The 18,799-nt window shown below is 40.6% G+C and overlaps 1 protein-coding gene across 1 annotated transcript; it reads right to left on the reverse strand.

The window, feature by feature from the left end:
• Positions 1 to 376: 376 nt before the first annotated feature.
• Positions 377 to 5,795, reverse strand: LOC149751469 (uncharacterized). The gene is made up of 4 exons (XM_089926904.1): positions 5,499 to 5,795; positions 1,002 to 1,101; positions 684 to 928; positions 377 to 567 (listed from the first exon to the last, which is right to left on the reverse strand). Exons 1-4 carry the CDS (start codon positions 5,793 to 5,795, stop codon positions 505 to 507), a joined length of 705 nt encoding a protein of 234 aa, XP_089783030.1. The 3' UTR covers positions 377 to 504.
• Between the last annotated feature and the right edge of the window lie 13,004 nt (positions 5,796 to 18,799).

The raw sequence follows: 18,799 nt of genomic DNA on the forward strand, positions 1-18,799 counted from the left end.
CTCGACTCGTCCCAGACAATGCTGCCATCTCGATGGGTGTGGGTCATCTTATAAAACTCTACCTCACCAGGCTTCCTTCCATGCTCTACTATCTATATATACGGAAAGTATATTGGCAAACTATATATTATGATACGTGCTATATGTTAGTAAAGTTTCAAATAGTTTCAAAAGAACTTACAAATTTATTTCTACGTCTCGCATAACTCTTCGAGCCTGAAGTATTAGGAACTGCTTGAGATGCTCGTGCAGCTCTACCAATATTGGAATATGTCTGACAAAATAAAAGCACACAGTATAATATGATTCAATATATATATTTGCAATCTATATTAATAATAAAGATAATATAAGATATTGAAACAACACTCTTTCAGAAAATCAGTAGTGAACAAGCTCCCTCCACTGCTGAGGGTATACATCAGGAGGAGTCACACGAGCAACCTCCTCCTCTGTCATACCCTCGCGCTTGAAGTCCGTCTTCAATTTTGCTTTATATTCTTTTTATTTGCGGTTGAGGAACTTTAGCACCCAATCATGGCTCTCTGGAGGGAGTACAAACTTACCCTACAACAAGATACAGAATGTTATAATAATATTAAACCTCAAAAGTAAAATTATGGTAGTAAGCAAATTAACATACAGAAGGTGTCAAATTAAAAAGAACAAATTCAATTCATTACCTGTATGAGTCTAAGAAGCTCAACCTTATACGAAGGAAGCATGTCATTCCACTTCGTATAGTTGAGCGGACACAGCTGACCCTTGCGTGCAACCAATCCTAAAAAGCTTGATAGAAGACTTCCAGCTCTATTGATGGGCTGCCCCAATTCGTTGCATCGGATGATGATCTTCTCACCCGGAGGAAGCTTCCACACATCCTTTGCTTGAGTGGGTCCCCGTCTCGTCCTCACTGTCCCTTGTCCATCTATTCAAATTAAAAAGTCTTAAAAAGTTGAAGACAAATATGAACATAAAATATGAACTTTAAATCGAATTACCCTGGATCCGGAGCTCATCCTCCGGACAATCAGCAGGAGGCTCGTGCTGAGATCCTGACTCGTGCTGCTGGTGCTCACATGGCTGTTGGGACTGCAGGGACTGCTCGAGCAGCGCCGGAGAGGAGAAATAAGGGCTCGATCGGGGTCGGTCGCTAGGTTAGGGTGGTGTGCTCGCCATCGACGATGCTTATACGTGTCGTCTAATATCGACGCTTATAAGCGTCGTATTATCCCGACGCTTTTAACCGTCGTTGTAGGTCTGAAAGAAGAATGACGCGTAATAGCGTCGCCCTATAACCAGTTCCCACGCTTCCGAGCATCATTTGGAATTGAGGACTATGACGACGCTTTTAAGCGTCGTGGATTCCTTTAATTTGCCGACGCTTCTAACAAGCGTCGGCAAAAGTACTTGAGCCAACCAACTTTGCCGACGCTTTTCCATAGCGTCGACATTCAAGAGTCGGTTTTGCTTCTTCTTTTTGTAGTGTTGTTAGTGGTATAAGTTTCATAATCCAGAGGTGCAAGTTTTAGATGTCAAAATATGGAAAAGATTTAAGAAAAGAGAAGCACTACCACTTAAGAAAGTCTTGATGCAGTAGTAAGAGAAATTGCATGTTGGCAGGGAAAAAAGATGCACAAGGATAGGAAAGAGGTGGGAAAAGCTACACCATAATATATTATTGACATAGATTCAAGTCCATTTTTATAGATTTAGTACATGTCACATTGTTTGATTAGAAATTATAATCTCCAGAATTAGTGCACTTTATTTCATTCTATCACTAGTTTATATCTTCAGTGTCAAGCCACATTTTGACAACAATATTTCAATCAAACTAAGGTGGCTGCGTTATTTTTACTTTCTTTCATTGGTCAATCGTGGTAAGTTGAAAGCTCTCATGTAGAGATTTCTTACTTCAATCAAATCAGCACCAAGTTTGAAAACTTTGTTAACAATCTAATGCTCTTGCTGCTTCAAGTCAGAAAGCAAGGACACTAATCTTCATGTTAACAGTTCATGAGGATCATGCAATTTATAAATGCTAAAATAAGGAAGAACATTTCGAAGGACTCAGAAAATGTGGATAAACTATGAGAATCACTAATACAAACTCATGGATCTATAGGGTATATATTCGATTTATACTGCTCTTACCTTAATTCGTAATTAGTATTTAATACTTTATATCAAAATAAAGGCTCCCTTCCCATCCTTTCTTATATTTTAAGCAACTGTATTTATACTAGTCAAACTTCATAATTGTTCAATCCAAAACAGAGAGTCAGAAAAACAGAGGCATGTAGACCAAAACTGAATACAAAAGTCATAAAATGCTGATTATTGCTCATTTTCTTTATTCTTCATTTTACCAACACCATATTTCACCAAGTTAATCAAAACATTTAGAGATTATAACGCTATCACGAAATCAAAACTACGAAATTAGAATGGAACAAGAAAAATATCTTCCATACCTTCGGCCGGAGATTCGTCGGGAGAAGCGGTTGGAGGAGAGGGTGCGGAGGATGCCGAATGCTGGACCACCGCCACCGAAGAGGAGGGAGGAGGAGGGGACAAGGGTCGGCGCTCAGGAAACCCTAGGTTTTGGAGAGCGTGGAGGTGGAGGAGGGAGGAGCTAGGGTCGGCTAGGGCTTGATATCGATCGAGGATGGGGGAAAAGGGGGGCGGCTGCTAGGTTTTATTTAGAATTAGGTTTTCGACAACGCGAATACGCGTCGTCTTAGGTTGTACAATACAACGACGCTAATTAGCGTCATATATTGCCGACGCTTTTTAAAAGAGTCGGGCTTTTTAAGCACTACAAAGGAAACTGCCGATGCTTGTATAAAGCGTCAGCAAAAAAGCGTCGGCGAAAACCAATTTTGCTGAAGTGAGAGCACATATCGACAAGGTCGGTGCTGAGCAAACGAGGATTGAGCATTTCTCCTAATGTTCGGAGTCTCGTGTGGGCGAGACGGTGGATCACATGTTGTTCCAATGCGTGTGGGCGAGTGAGGGCTGGAGGCTTATTAAGGTTCTGCAGTATTCTTGGAGTCAAAGGAATCTATTCCTACAGGTGATCCGCCGGTGGTCTAGCATCCCTCAGATGCGTCGGATGGCCGTTGGAGTGACCTGCACAGCTTGCCAGATTTGGCTGGCAAAGAATGCTAAGACATTTGGCGAGCACAGTCCATCCCCGAGGCTAGTTGTGGAGCGCGCCCGGGCTCAGGCAGTAGAGATCATTTATGCTGGCTTAGCTCATGGGCTTTTGACAACTCGGAACACCTAGGGCCCCCATTCTACTCAGACAGCACTTCATATAGTGTTTTTCACCTAGGAGCCTCCATCTCTAAGTTTCCTCAAAGTCAACTATGATGGTTTCGTATTGGATGGAGGCCGGAGGAGAGGTGCTGGATTTGTCATTAGGGGCCCGAACTCTAGGATGATGGCTACCAAATCTTTGACACCTCAGTTTCTGAAGCAGAGCTGCGGGCAGCTTGGGTCGGCCTGTGCATGTGCATCGAGTGCTAAGGCTAGCTCGATTATATTGGAGGATAACTCGGCCACCGTGATCAATTAAATCGAAGGAGGCCCATGCGGTGGTGGAGGGGGACCCTCCTTGCTTTGGGACATTTAGGCAATAGTGAGAGACAGAGTGGCATTTTAGGCTAGGCATGTATTTAGAGAGGCTAACAGGGCCGTGGACTGGATGGTTGCTTATACGGTCTGCCACTCCGAGGACACCATGTGGGCTGAGAAGGAAGAGTTATTTAGAGCATTTCGTGACTTGTTGTTTTCTGATTTTATTGGATGTATTCATACTCATAATATATGAAATGCTCATAAATAAATAAATAAATAAATAAATAAATAAATAAAAGCATTTCAAGGGTAGCATAACACTCAGCAAAATTTTCATTTAGAGAGAAGAACAAATAGAATTAAATAAAATTCAGAACACATCCATGCCAAAGACAGCATAAACCAGAAAAGAAAAAAAAGAAAAAGAGTTCACCTACAGTGGCTCATCACTGATAACAATCATACCACTCAACAGGAGTCTCACCATTCCCATTATTATCATCAAGACACCAAACCAGCAAATAGAAGTGCAAGCCCCAGGACCAAGAGGGTCCCACCTTCCTGCCAGAGCAAAGTGCACCTGCGTTGCTGACATATCCACACAGGGGCACCTGCGTTACTGTTCCTCCTCCCCTTTTTTTTTCTAACTTTTTTTTTATCAGATAGAATTTTTTAGAAAAATTACGAGACTGCTCCCCTCGTTCTTTGTTTTTTTTTTAAAATTTTATTAGCCATACTCATGCGAGATCAGTATAAATCATATTATATCAAAAAAAATAAAACATAGCCTCATGCTCCATGGCCAACGGTCTCATAAAACTGCTAGGAAGTTGTCAGAGTATCTCACTACTCAATTGTGTAGCAGCCAAAATTTTTGTTACTTATGGTGCGTGAGCTCCCTGCTCGTTTATGCTAAAATTCTATTTTTAATTTTATTCTATTTAGTTTTTTTTAAACTAAATATTTTTTATTCTACTTAGTTATTTTTTGTAAAATATTTTTTAGTTTTTTATGTTCTATTTAAAGGAACCTTTGGCATCTCCTTTGGTGTGGTATGGAAAAAGAGAAAGAAAGAAAATAAGAGATATCTTCTTTAATGAGATGTGAAAGAAAGCTTTTTAATATAGCTCAATTTTTAATAAAATATTTTTTCTTTTTTCTAAATTTTTTTTCTAGCGTCTTTTTTCTTCTTTTTTTGTTTCTTTAGTGTTTGTCCTAAATCTTGGGCCGGCGTGCCATTATATAAAACCATAGGCATGATCACACCAAGTGAATGCTGGATCTAAGAACGTGTATCAAATAATCCATTCGGAAGGAATAAACCCTTGAACCCATACCGTGTTATGATCCAGATAAAAAAGGTCATCTCTTCTCTTTTCTGCAATACATATAACATTCATATCCACAGGCATGAAAGCGATGAATCAACCACCTAAGATTTGAATCATGTCACTCCATATGGCAGCTTTGATCATCCATCCCTGTGCTTGCATAAAAACCTCAAAAGAGACAAGCCAAAGAAGATAAATTAGCAACTGTTACACAAATCACAGACTAAGAGACATAAACAACAATAACCATCCCCAAGTTGTGGAGTCCTAAAGAGCTAGAATCTTGCCAGAGGAAACCCTCAAGAATGATACTGAATTTCTAATCATCACCAATTGATCTGAGAACTCCCAAACGAATTCCCCAGTAAGATAAGTCTCAAGCAAAATAACAACATTGGGCTTATGGACATTATACTACACCTCATCAGAATACTGGCTTTAATACGCACTACTAACTTCACCTGCCCAACATTTCGTATACAAGATGGGATATCCAGCCCTGTTCTTTGAGACACTTCTATCTTCTATTCTCTCTTCTTGGCCTTCCCTGCCCATGTACATTCAAAAGGTCAAGCCTTATACTTGCAGACAAAGTCCAATTTTCACTAAATGAACAAAAACTTCACCTTTTGAATCTCGACCACCCTCGATTGCAGCAGCAACATCATAAATTGCCTTCTTTATTACTTCATACTCTTCATCAAATCTTAAATCGTTTCCTTTCTTATCTTTTGATGATATTGCAGATAAGGAAGGTGCTTGGGATTCTCCTTCAAATGAAATTGCTGGTTGAGTGGTATCATTGATTGTATTATTAAATTCCTCCAGAATAAGTTCATTTTGAGACATCATATGATCAATATTGTCAATGTTGTCCATAAGGTCTACACTTTCTGACCTAGCCCATCAGCATCTCTCTTCTCTGCAGTTTCAAGTTCTAACAATTGATCCTGCTGCCCTATCTTTTACAAATAGCTGCAATAACTTGTCATGGTTAGTCTTAGCTGTAGTCATCCATCATTTTATTGCAGGTTTTGCTGATGACATGAAAAAAAGGAACAAATTACAAACACATATAACATGATTTGGATAATGTTAAAGCTCGTAGCATTCGCTAATTTCTTTTTTGATGGATCACATCAAATTTCACATGGTATTTCTCTAAAGCCAAGCCAAGATTTTCAATCAATTCATTCACAACATTTTCATATATTGCTGTTGTGGAAATGGTCTTTTTACTCTGATGGGCTCCTTCCAGGAAAACAAGCCCAAACACCAAAGTATGGAAAGCTAGAAAAAACATTGTATAATTTTTGCATCTTCATTCTCAATTATGCCTTTAAAACTAGCTAAAAGTGCACTCCATAAACTTCTCATGTATTACCTGATAAGGTTCCCATTTTACAGCTTGAAGTGGTAAATTGGCCCATTAAACAAGGACCTCTGTGAGGACTCGTGCGGGCATGTATTTAGTTCTATATCGGTTATTTGCTAGATAGATCTTAGATGCTTATACAGGATCAAAGAATCTAAATAATACCTCTGGCTAGCCTTTTTAGGCGAGGCTCTGGGTTGTTACAAATGGTATCAGAGCGGACCTGATCTATAATCTATATGGACTATAAGACATTGCAGCACAGATTCTTTGGGGCTGACCACGGGCCGATCGTGGTGCTTGTGATTAGATTTGAATGGATTCGAATCTTTAGCCTCACAAGAACAACATGGCTTAAATGGGGGGAGTATATAAGAACCCGTGCGGGCGTGTGTTTAGTCCCATATTGGTTATTCGCTGGGTAGATCTTGGATACTTATACAGAATCAAAGAACCCAAATAATACATTTCAACTAGTTCTTTTGGATGAGGTCCTGGGTTGTTACAACCTTAATTAACACCCAGATATTCCACCTAAGGAACCTCCAGTCCGCAATGGTCTATGGTAAAAATTTAGTTTTTTTCACTAGAAGGAATCCCTGCAAGCGGCATCGAGAGGAACAAATGATCACCCATGCAGTTTATTCTTTATGTGCGAGAATAGAAAATCGGATGTACCATGAACCCAGATGAGAAGTTCAAGCCAATAAGCAACAACACCATATTCTCCGCTAAACTAACATAATAGTTTTTAAAAGGATGAATGTTAATGGATAGTTGTTTATAAGAATCTAGATGACGAAAAGCCTAACTATACTCTTCAAGCTCACCTTTAGTCCAATATTTGTCCGCACGCTATTCGATTTTGGCCTCAGCCACCATTAAAGTTGTCATTGAGTTGTAGCATGCACAAAGCTTGATCCATGTGGTGCACAACCAAAAATCCATAGGAGTAATATTGATGAGCGATGAAAGGTGTGCAGGTTGATATGCTTTCTTGAATGACATGATCTTTTGTAGCTATTTGATAGATGCTATTGAGCCATCATTCAATTAATAGAAGTTAATGTACCCATTTCTTCTGCTAGAACTAATTAAGCATCATAGTTAATTTTCCGAGCATCAGATGAAGACCTCAATTCCATCATTTCTCAGAGAACGATGCCCCGTACTCATATTCAACTTTACACCGTGAAAGAAAGAAGTCCTTCCAAAATTGATTGGTGATAACCAAGGTCTGCAATCCCAGTAACGGGTATCGTATCGGTACCTTATCAATTTGGTACGGTACGGTATGGTATGGTACACCACTGTACCAAAATAGCTTCCTAATCATTTTTCTCAATTTTTATCTTGGTACACCTCAATAAGGATCAGTACACGCCTTGGTACGAGCGGCACGTGGCTTGTACTGACTTAAAAGTATATTTCGTACTGATTTCCTTCCGGTTGTTGGGAATTGTGTCCTAAATTCAATCAATTGTTGATTGTAAATGTATTTGAATCAATTATAAATAACATGGTATTTATTCATCACCAGAACATCTTCACAAACTCCGATGTGATGAAGTCCTTAGGACTGCTTTGTGTAACGAAATATAATTTTGTCACATAGGTCCTTAAATGTTCATGACCATATGATTTATTTTTTAATAGGACGATAGTATTATCGGGCGTGGGTCATTGTGTATCATATTTGTTAGTTGTCTTCCAAACCAAAGAGTATAGAGATACTAGTATGATATACAGGTGAATGGTAGTGTACGTTCACTGAACGTGACCAATTGACGGACTCTCTCTTGTCAAGAGTTGTTCCGAGTGGATATGGGTATATGTATCCTTTAGATCGAAGATTGCAACCGGTGGCTTGCAAGCAACTCATTGTACTTTGGTGCCAGACTATCTGGATTTCTAATCCAGCGACGGAAGGTTTCTGGGTCCAGTCAAGTACTTGTGGTAGTCAGTTGCAGATCAAGATGGGATTGACCTCCCTTAGAAATAAGGGTGAATGCCTTGTGTTTTTAATTAAGTAGTACCCTGGCCAGGGAAAGTCAAATCTCTATCACTTGACTTATTGAATTGAAACATATTTTCGGATGGATCGTTTTAGGGTAGACAGACTCTAAACCCATCCTGGGCATTTTTTGGTCAAGAGGATGAATTATGCGGTAACCATAGTCCATAGGTTCTAGAATGTTGCTTTGCATCTATTCGGCCTATCCGGTCGTCGGGTCCCATTGCTAGATGGTTACTTCGATTAGTGCAGGAAGTGTTCTTGTACTACCGGTTTAGGTTTGAACCTGTGAGGTCACACGCTTAGAAGTTTCTGGATTGATCAAATGGCTGATTGACGATTGAGAATCGTCTAGAGGTAAAACAGTCAATGTGATTGACTGATTGCCCTAAACAATTGTTGCTTGGAGAAGTTAATTGGTGATTGGATCACTGATTAGACTCAATTTGATTGAGTAATAGAGATTGGGCTTGACCAAATTCAAATATGATTTGAAATTGGTAAAACCGTAATTAACACCAAAATTGGTTTGGTGAAAATGTCTAATTTGCCCCCAACCAAATCAGATTTGGCTTGAGTCAAATTGGATTAAAATCAATTATGATCCTAGTATGACTAGGACTTCCTTCCCTATATGGGACCCACATACTGTATGTGGGACCCACGTCCTGCCTAGGTGGGACCCACATACTGTATGTGGGACCCATGTCCTGCTTAGGTGGGACCCACATACTGTATGTGGGACCCACATCCCGATCGTCCTCCAGGCCACCACACCTCTTTGCATGCGTGACACGTGGCGGAGCAGGACACCTCTTTTGCTTGCATGCGTGACACGTGGCGGAGCAGAACACCTCTTTCGCTTGCATGCGTGACACGTGGCGGAGCAGGATACCTCTTTTGCTTGCATGTGTGACATGTGGCAGGCCTGGACACCTCACACTCCTCCTGATATCATCCATGGAAAACTATAACCGAAATCCTTTTTATCTGGCATTAACTTGGAACCACGTGCATCTAAAGCACCTTTTACTAAAATCAACGTAGAGCCCTTCCTTTGGCTTGATCTATAGCCTGAAACTACGGTATATAAAATGTTATCAATTCTTTTCCTACATTGGAATCCATAAAAGAAATCTATGGACTACCTCATCTACCTCATGAGGTCATCCATGATATCGCCCTCCAGGCCACCTCACCCCTTTGCATGCGTGACACGTGGAGCAGGACAACTCTTTTTCTTGCATGTGTGATATATGTCCTGGCAGGACACCTCACAGGACACCTCACCCTCTTCTTGGCCTATAAATAGGCCACCCCTCTTCCTTCTTCTATACACATGAAGAGCACCAGAGAAAGAGAGTGAGAGGAGATAGTAGTTCTGAAGGTGAAAGCCCAAGAAGGAGTTCTTGAGCTGTGAAGGTCCATCTTCTTCCTTCTTCTCCCTTTCAGCCAACCTTCTGCCTTCCTGCGAGCTAGCACTCCCCGGGAAGCTGATCATTCCGGAGCTTCGCGCGGACGAGTCATCGAGGCCGGACGCTTGTGCGGCTGCGAAGCATCCTTGAAGGAACCTCCTTCTAAAGGTAAGAGATCTGATCTCTTTTATGATTGAGATATGATCTCAATCTTCAAATCACAAGGAGTTGTGATTTATGCATATTTATTTGAATCATACAATCCTCGGGATCTGAGGGCTTTGTGATATTTAGTGTCAAAGCAAAGGATTAGTGGAAACTATCCGATTCCCGGGAACTCTCACGCATGATAGTGTGACGAAGCGTGGCTCTCCACCTGGGGGCTCATATGATAAGTGCTTTGATAGGCACACGCGGGTGTCACCCTATGTATTGGGACTGAGCCCGCGCCACATGCGATGTGCAGTTGAAGACTGTCTTCGACTGGTACCAGAGTTAAAATATCAAGCATGTTTTGGGTTAAAATGTTTAACCCGTTCTTTCCGCATAAAAATTTTCTAAAATTCATGCTTAGCCCTCTGCACGCACACCATCAGTGGTATCAGAGCCCGTCCAGGTTCTTTGTGATATCAAATATCTATGCAAGATGTAATCTTTTACATATGATGTAAACTGATTATATTATTTCATTATGTTATTCATATGATGAATGAACATGTTTGTTTGCATGATTAACTTGAATCTTAAAAGTGTTTTAAGGATTTAAAGTTATGGAGCATGCAAAACAAAGATAAGATATGAATAATGCAATATACTTAATTATGAATTGAGTAATGATATAGATCCTAGACTTTAAATGTGATTTGAACGTCTAAAACATTGCATAATTCATGGGGTAATGGGTTAGCTAAATCAAATCCAATTGATTTGGACTCAATGATTGAAATCAAACTTGGTAGAGTAGTTGACCTAATCTAATTAAAGTTGTTTCTTAGATTGGGTCAAGATTACTCTTGATCTTTGCAATAGTTGTAGTTGATCAAGTCCATGTCTTTGATTAGACCAAATGGATGTTGATTTAGGCTTCGTGGTTGAGCTTGAGTTATGATATTGATTGAATTGAAATTGATAAACCAGTTGGTGTCAAAGGCAACTGTAATCAGTAGATTTTTAATTGGGAGCTACTTGCTGGGTTTCGGTCCAGTCAAGTTAATGGCATACCCTTCCGTTGATCTCACTTACCTGGCCATCTTGGTGAATCTCTTTTGATCAGATCTCTGATTGACTCTAATTAACCCATGCCTGTAAGAAAATCAGTTGGACTGATTCAGGTGCACTGACTTGAATCTATTTCCTATGATACCTGACTTATGAAGTCAGTGGGAGGATTTGGATTGAGTCAGTTTTTTATTATAAAAATCCTCTAAATTATTAGGTCCATAAAATGATATGGTTAATGGAGATGACCACGTCATAGCCTTCCATTAGTTGTGTGATAATGAGTCCAATGCGTCTATATACATTGGAGGCGCGTGCGCGCACTGGTGCGTATCGGCCATTGAAATTGTCATACAATAATGATGAGTCAGTTGCAACTATTGGAATGGGTGGTCCGGTTGGATACCGGCCAAAGTCGGGCTTGACCATCTATTAGATAGTTTGCATTGATTACTACATGTTAATGGTTGGACCTAACCGGGACTTTCAGTAGTGTCGATATACGCCTGCTGAAGTGCTTCCTAGGGCAAAATAATCACTAGAAGTTGTTTAGTTGAAACAATTTGTTATGAACCTACCTTTAGGTGTATTTGGGTTGATACCGACCAAAGCCGGGCCCAGGTATAGCCTATTGGATTCTAGTGCCCACTAAAGAATTAAGAGTAATTCTTCGGATTAGAGGTAGAGGCTCCTGATTCATATAAAATAGTGGGAGGATCTTTAGACTAAAATCCATGTCTTTAGATTAATTGATTCATTTACTAATAAGGCCATGGTTTTGTCCTTTATGCAAAAATGTCCTCTTATAAGTTCCCCCAATCACTATTGGATAGTGATGAGCCGACTAGACCTTTGATTAAGAATCAGGCTAACTCGAGTGCTAATGAGAGAAATCAGCAAAGAGTTGCCGGTCAAGGTGGTTATATGATAACACCTTATAATTTCTCTGTATGTGATATGATGACTTGGGTATTGGATACCGGGAGTCCTTTTAATATCTGTAATACGTTGAAAGGACTGCAAGTCATTGAGAATTTCGGTAACAATGAGAAATTCCTAAATGTTGGAGATGGAAGAACTGTTCCAGTTCTTGCATTAGGTAATATTCAAATTGTTTCAAATTCTCACATAATTGTCCTTGGTGAATGTCACTATTGTCCTAGTTTCTTAATGAATGTCATTTCCGTTGGTCATTTGGCCTTAAACGGTTATGAAATTTGTATAAAGAAGGATTATTGTGATATCATTATGAATGGTGTTACAGTAATCAATGGACGATTAAACAATGGCATTTATGTATTGTCACAACCTGTTAGTGTAATGTACACTACAAGTAAACGCCCTAGATCTGATGATGTCTCTGATATCTACCTTTGGCATTGTAGGCTAGGTCATATTAACAAGAACAGGATCAACAGGTTGGCCTCACTGGATATTTTAAATATTAATGATTGTGAGTCATTACCTACCTGTGAGTCTTGTCTTCTTGGAAAGATGACCAAGTCGCCTTTTACTGGAAAAGGTATACGAGCCGGTGCTGTATTAGGTCTTGTACATTCGGATGTATGTGGACCTATGAGCACTAGTGCAAGAGGTGGATACAGCTATTTCATTACATTTACCGACGACCTATCTCGGTATGGGTATGTGTTTCTTATGAAACACAAGTATGAATCATTTGAAATGTTCAAATTATACCGTAATGAAGTAGAGAAACAAACTGGATAGTGTATTAAGATATTTCGATCTGATTGAGGTGGTAAATACCTCTCCAGTGATTTCTTGACATATCTGGAGGAGAATGGGATTCTCTCTCAGTGGACCCCTCCCGGAACACCGCAGCATAATGGTGTATCTGAAAGGAGAAATCGGACTCTGTTGGACATGGTCCGGTCCATGATGGGGTTTACAGTTTTGCCCTTATCATTTTGGGGTTATGCACTTGAGACCGCTTGTTATATTCTTAATAGAGTTCCCAGTAAATATGTGACTAAAACTCCATATGAGATATGGACCGGTCTAAAGCCTGTACTCTCTCACCTTAAAGTTTGGGGGTCTCCAGCCTACGTCCGTCGTTTGAAAGCAGACAAACTAGAAGCTAGGTCGGAAGAATGTCTTTTTGTCGGCTACCCAAAAGAAACCAAAGGGTATTATTTCTACCAGGCTAATGAACAAAGGTTGTTCGTCAGCAATAGAGCTGTCTTCTTGGAGAAGAAATTTCTTGGTGAAAGAACGAACAGCTCTAAGGTTGAGCTTGATGAAGTTCAACAGGTAGAGGATCAGACAACTAGAACTGAACCGTTAGAGACTGATTTGATTGGATCAAACTTAGAACCCATTAAGGTTGCACCTGTTAGGCGATCCGGTGGAGTACCGCATCAACCGGATAGATACTATGGTTTTCTTGTCCGGGACGATGATCCCATTGGTCTCGATGAGAACGATGAGGATCCCGTCACCTATATGGATGCTATGCAAAGGTCTGACTCTGATAAATGGCTTGGAGCCATGGAATCTGAAATGGAGTCCATGAAGGTCAATGATGTATGGACATTGGTTGACCCATCCGAAGGATTTAAACCCATAGGGTGTAAGTGGATTTTCAAACGGAAAAGAGGCGCAGACGGAAAGGTGGAAACCTATAAAGCCCGTCTGGTTGCCCAGGGATTTCGTCAGCATTATGGTATTGACTATGATGAAACGTTTTCGCCTGTGGCAATGCTGAAATCCATTCGGATCATGCTTGCGATTGCGGCCCATCTGGACTTTGAGATCTGGCAGATGGATGTTAAAACCGCTTTTCTAAATGGAGATTTAGAGGAACAGGTGTATATGATACAGCCTGAAGGTTTTATTTCTGCAGATGAGTCTAAGGTGTGTAGGCTGCAAAAGTCCATATATGGACTAAAGCAGGCATCTCGGAGTTGGAACATTCGTTTTGACAAGGTTATCAAAATTTATGGCTCGTTAAGAACGAAGAGGAACCTTGCATATACAAATGGGCTAATGGTACGATAGTTTTATTTCTTGTACTGTATGTGGATGATATTCTCCTAATAGGGAATGACATTGCTGCACTACAGGGAGTAAAAATATGGCTTTCATCACAATTCTCCATGAAGAATTTGGGAGAAGCATCCTACATCCTTGGGATGAAGATCTATAGAGATAGATCTAGGAGGTTGCTCGGTCTGTCCCAATCCATATACATAAATACTGTGCTGAAACGTTTCAGCATGAAAAATTTCAAGAAAGGCTATCTTTCGATAGGTCATGGAATTACTCTTTCTAAAGAAGATTGCCCCACAACTCTCCAAGAAAGAGAGTGTATGAGTAGAATTCCATATGCCTCTGCTGTGGGATCTATTATGTATGCTATGACATGTACTAGACCAGATGTGGCACACTCGCTAGGAGTAGTGAGTAGGTACCAGTCTGACCCAGGAGAGAGCCACTGGAAAGTTGTAAAGACTATCCTCAAGTATTTGAGAAATACTAAGGATAAGTGGCTTGTTTATGGAGATACTGAGTTGAGACTTATCGATTATACCGATTCAAGTTTTCAATCAGACCGTGATGATAGCAAGTCTGTGTCTGGTTATGTTTTTACCCTGTATGGTGGGGCTGTCTGTTGGAAGAGTTCCAAGCAGACTACTATAGCGGACTCTGTGTGCGAGGCGGAGTACATTGCGGCATCGGATGCGGCAAAGGAAGCTGTGTGGCTGCGGAAGTTCATTGCTGAGCTCGGAGTTGCACCCTCCCTTAGTGGACCAGTCCTTGTCTATTCGGATAGCACTGGTGCCATCGCTCAGGCCAAGGAACCAAGAGCTCACCAGCGCACCAAGCACATTCTGCGCAGATATCACCTGGTTCGTGAGATAGTAGAACGAGGTGACGCTGATCTTCAAAAGATTGACGGGAAGGATAACTTAGCCGACCCCTTCACTAAGGCCCTTAGTGTAAAAGAGTTTGACCATCATTACCTGAAGATGGGTATACGATACTGTACTGATTGGCTTTAGGTCAAGTGGGAGTTGTTGGAAATTGTGTCCTAAATCCAATCAATTGTTGATTGTAAATGTATTTGAATCAATTATAAATAACATGGTATTTATTCATCACCAGAACATCTTCACAAACTCCGATGTGATGAAGTCCTTAGGACTGCTTTGTGTAACGAAATATAATTTTGTCACATAGGTCCTTAAATGTTCATGACCGTATGATTTATTTTTTAATAGGACGATAGTATTATCGGGCATAGGTCATTGTGTATCATATTTGTTGGTTGTCTTCCAAACCAAAGAGTATAGAGATACTAGTATGATATACAGGTGAATGGTAGTGTACGTTCACTGAACGTGACCAATTGACGGACTCTTTCTTGTCAAGAGTTGTTCCGAGTGGATATGGGTATATGCATCCTTTAGATCGAATATTGCAACCGGTGGCTTGCAAGCAACTCATTGTACTTTGGTGCCGGACTACCTGGATTTCTAATCCAGCGACGGAAGGTTTCTGGGTCAAATCAAGTACTTGTGGTAGTCAGTTGCAGATCAAGATGGGATTGACCTCCCTTAGAAATAAGGGTGAATGCCTTGTGTTTTTAATTAAGTAGTACCCTGGCCAGGGAAAGTCAAATCTCTATCACTTGACTTATTGAATTGAAACATATTTCCGGATGGATCGTTTTAGGGTAGACAGATTCTAAACCCATCCTGGGCATTTTTTGGTCAAGAGGATGAATTATGCGGTAACCATAGTCATTAGGTTCTAGAATGTTGCTTTGCATCTATTCGACCTATCCGGTCGTCGGGTCCTATTGCTAGATGGTTACTTCGATTAGTGCAGGAAGTGTTCTTGTACTACTGGTTTAGGTTTGAACCTGTGAGGTCACACGCTTAGAAGTTTCTGGATTGATCAAATGGCTGATTGACGATTGAAAATCATCTAGAGGTAAAACAGTCAATGTGATTGACTGATTGCCCTAAGCAATTGTTGCTTGGAGAAGTTAATTGGTGATTGGATCACTGATTAGACTCAATTTGATTGAGTAATAGAGATTGGGCTTGACCAAATTCAAATATGATTTGAAATTGGTAAAACCGTAATTGACACCAAAATTGGTTTGGTGAAAATGTCTAATTTGCCCCCAACCAAATCAGATTTGGCTTGAGTCAAATTGGATTAAAATCAATTATGATCCTAGTATGACTAGGACTTCCTTCCCTATATAGGACCCACATACTGTATGTGGGACCCACGTCCTGCCTAGGTGGGACCCACATACTGTATGTGGGACCCATGTCCTGCTTAGGTGGGACCCACATCCCGATCGTCCTCCAGGCCACCTCATCTCTTTGCCTGCGTGACACGTGGCGGAGCAGGACACCTCTTTTGCTTGCATGCGTGAAACGTGGCGGAGCAGGACACCTCTTTTGCTTGCATGCGTGACACGTGGCGGAGCAGGACACCTCTTTTGCTTGCATGTGTGACATGTGGCAGGCCTGGACACCTCACACTCCTCCTAATGTCATCCATGACCTCATCTACCTCATGAGGTCATCCATGACATCGCCCTCCAGGCCACCTCACCCCTTTGCATGCGTGACACGTGGCGGAGCAGGACACCTCTTTTTCTTGCATGTGTGACATGTGTCCTGGCAGGACACCTCACAGGACACCTCATAGGGACACCTCACCCTCTTCTTGGCCTATAAATAGGCCACCCCTCTTCCTTCCTCTATACACATGAAGAGCACCAGAGAAAGAGAGTGAGAGGAGAGAGTAGTTCTGAAGGTGAAAGCCCAAGAAGGAGTTCTTGAGCTGTGAAGGTCCATCTTCTTCCTTCTTCTCCCTTTCAGCCAACCTTCTGCCTTCCTGCGAGCTAGCAGTCCTCGGGAAGCTGATCATTCCGAAGCTTCGCGTGGACGAGTCATCGAGGCCGGACGCTTGTGCGGCTGCGAAGCATGCTTGAAGGAATCTCCTTCTAAAGGTAAGAGATCTGATCTCTTTTATGGTTGAGATATGATCTCAATCTTCAAATCACAAGAAGTTGTGATTTATGCATATTTATTTGAATCATACAATCCTCGGGATCTGAGGGCTTTGTGATATTTGGTGTCAAAACAAAGGATTAGTAGAGACTATCCGATTCCCGGAAACTCTCACACATGATCGTGTGACGAAGCGTGGCTCTCCACCCGGGGGCTCATATGATGAATGCTTTGATAGGCACACGCGGGTGTCACCCTATGTATTGGGACTGAGCCCACGCCACATGCGATGTGCAGTTGAAGACTGTCTTCGACTGGTACCAGAGTTAAAATATCTAAAATATTAAGCATGTTTTGGGTTAAAATGTTTAACATGTTCTTTCCGCATAAAAATTTTCTGAAATTCATGCTTAGCCCTCTGCACGCACACCATCACCGGTACGATCCGTACCGAGCAGTATGAGGTGGTACGTCAGACCTTGGTGAAAACTGTTTGGCAACCACTCACTACAGATCATGGCAAACCATGCAGTTAAAATACCATCTACAAACAAATGGGCAACGTTGATGCAATATAAGGATGGGATACTAGGTAGAAATATGCCTATTTACTGAGACAATCCACAACCATGAGGATTGTAAATCGTGCTTTTATCTACGCCTAAACACATCTATCCTAGAAAAGGAACTAGAGGGTTAGGTTTGTCAATGTCTTGCCTTTGTTCCACTCAAGATTTTGCATTTTCCAACAACATATTGCACTTTTCTTCTTGGCACTCTTATAGTAGAAAACTCAAGGATCATATGAAGCACATGCCACATCCTACATTTTGAGATACATTTTATAGGATGTATGCACATTACTCTTCCATCAGTTCTATAACTAGTGCTTCAAAAAAAGAGATGGACTTTCACAATATTTTCCATGATAATATGGATGAACTCAGGTTCTAAATCCTATCATGGTTAAATACATTACTAATGTATATTTGCTAGATGGAATATGCGATATTTACCAAATTTCATATTTAAATAAGTCCAAACACAAGCCCCAAAACCTTTATCCATCTTATTTCACATTATTATATTAGATTTTAAAGAACTCGGGAAAAAAATCATGAGGCTTATGAGCAGCACAGAAGGCTTACTCTTCTCTTCATCAAGAGTAATAGAAGCCTTGTTTTTCACCTCAACCCTTTTAAACATTGATTTAATAACTTAATATACAGACTTCCCATCATACATATTTAGAGTACATGTACAAAAGAACTCGATCGAGAGACTCATCAGTTCATAACAGTTCTCCATTATTCCATTTTAGAATGTTAAAAAATCTTCACTTCACAAGTACTTGTTTTAAGAACATAAAGAGGGCCTGCAGACATGATTTAATGCTTTTGAGGAAAACAAAAAAAAAAAACTCGAGTAAGCGTAGCAAGAATCCAGGGCTTCATAAAGATTATAAATCAAAGGGGGCTCTTTATAACTTTGAAAATCTATCATGTATAATACATTTGCAGAAGCAGTTTCTAGAAGTGCAATGTTAGACCTTTTTATCAGGCCTCAAAATCTCCACAATGACTCCTTGGAGCAGTAAAGAGAATCCAATGACTAGTTAGAGCATAAAAGAGAATCCAAAATTATTGACCACAATTTGTGATCATTGTCATCTGTAGATTCTTTCCGAACATGACGCTAATAGGAATCCAGGTCAAGAATCACTTTGGTTGCAAGGTTATTTTCCAAGTCCTGGGAGAAAAAGATTCAAATTTTGCTTTTTATATAATGCATATAGAATGATCACATAAACCACAACCATAATCATCAAGCATTATCACAAACAACTATTCAGGGTCAGCAGAATG

The sequence above is a fragment of the Phoenix dactylifera genome, chromosome 13, assembly GCF_051530095.1.
Source record: "Phoenix dactylifera cultivar Ajwa chromosome 13, Ajwa_hap1_PhDact_Kaust_v1.1, whole genome shotgun sequence".
NCBI lineage: Eukaryota > Viridiplantae > Streptophyta > Magnoliopsida > Arecales > Arecaceae > Phoenix > Phoenix dactylifera.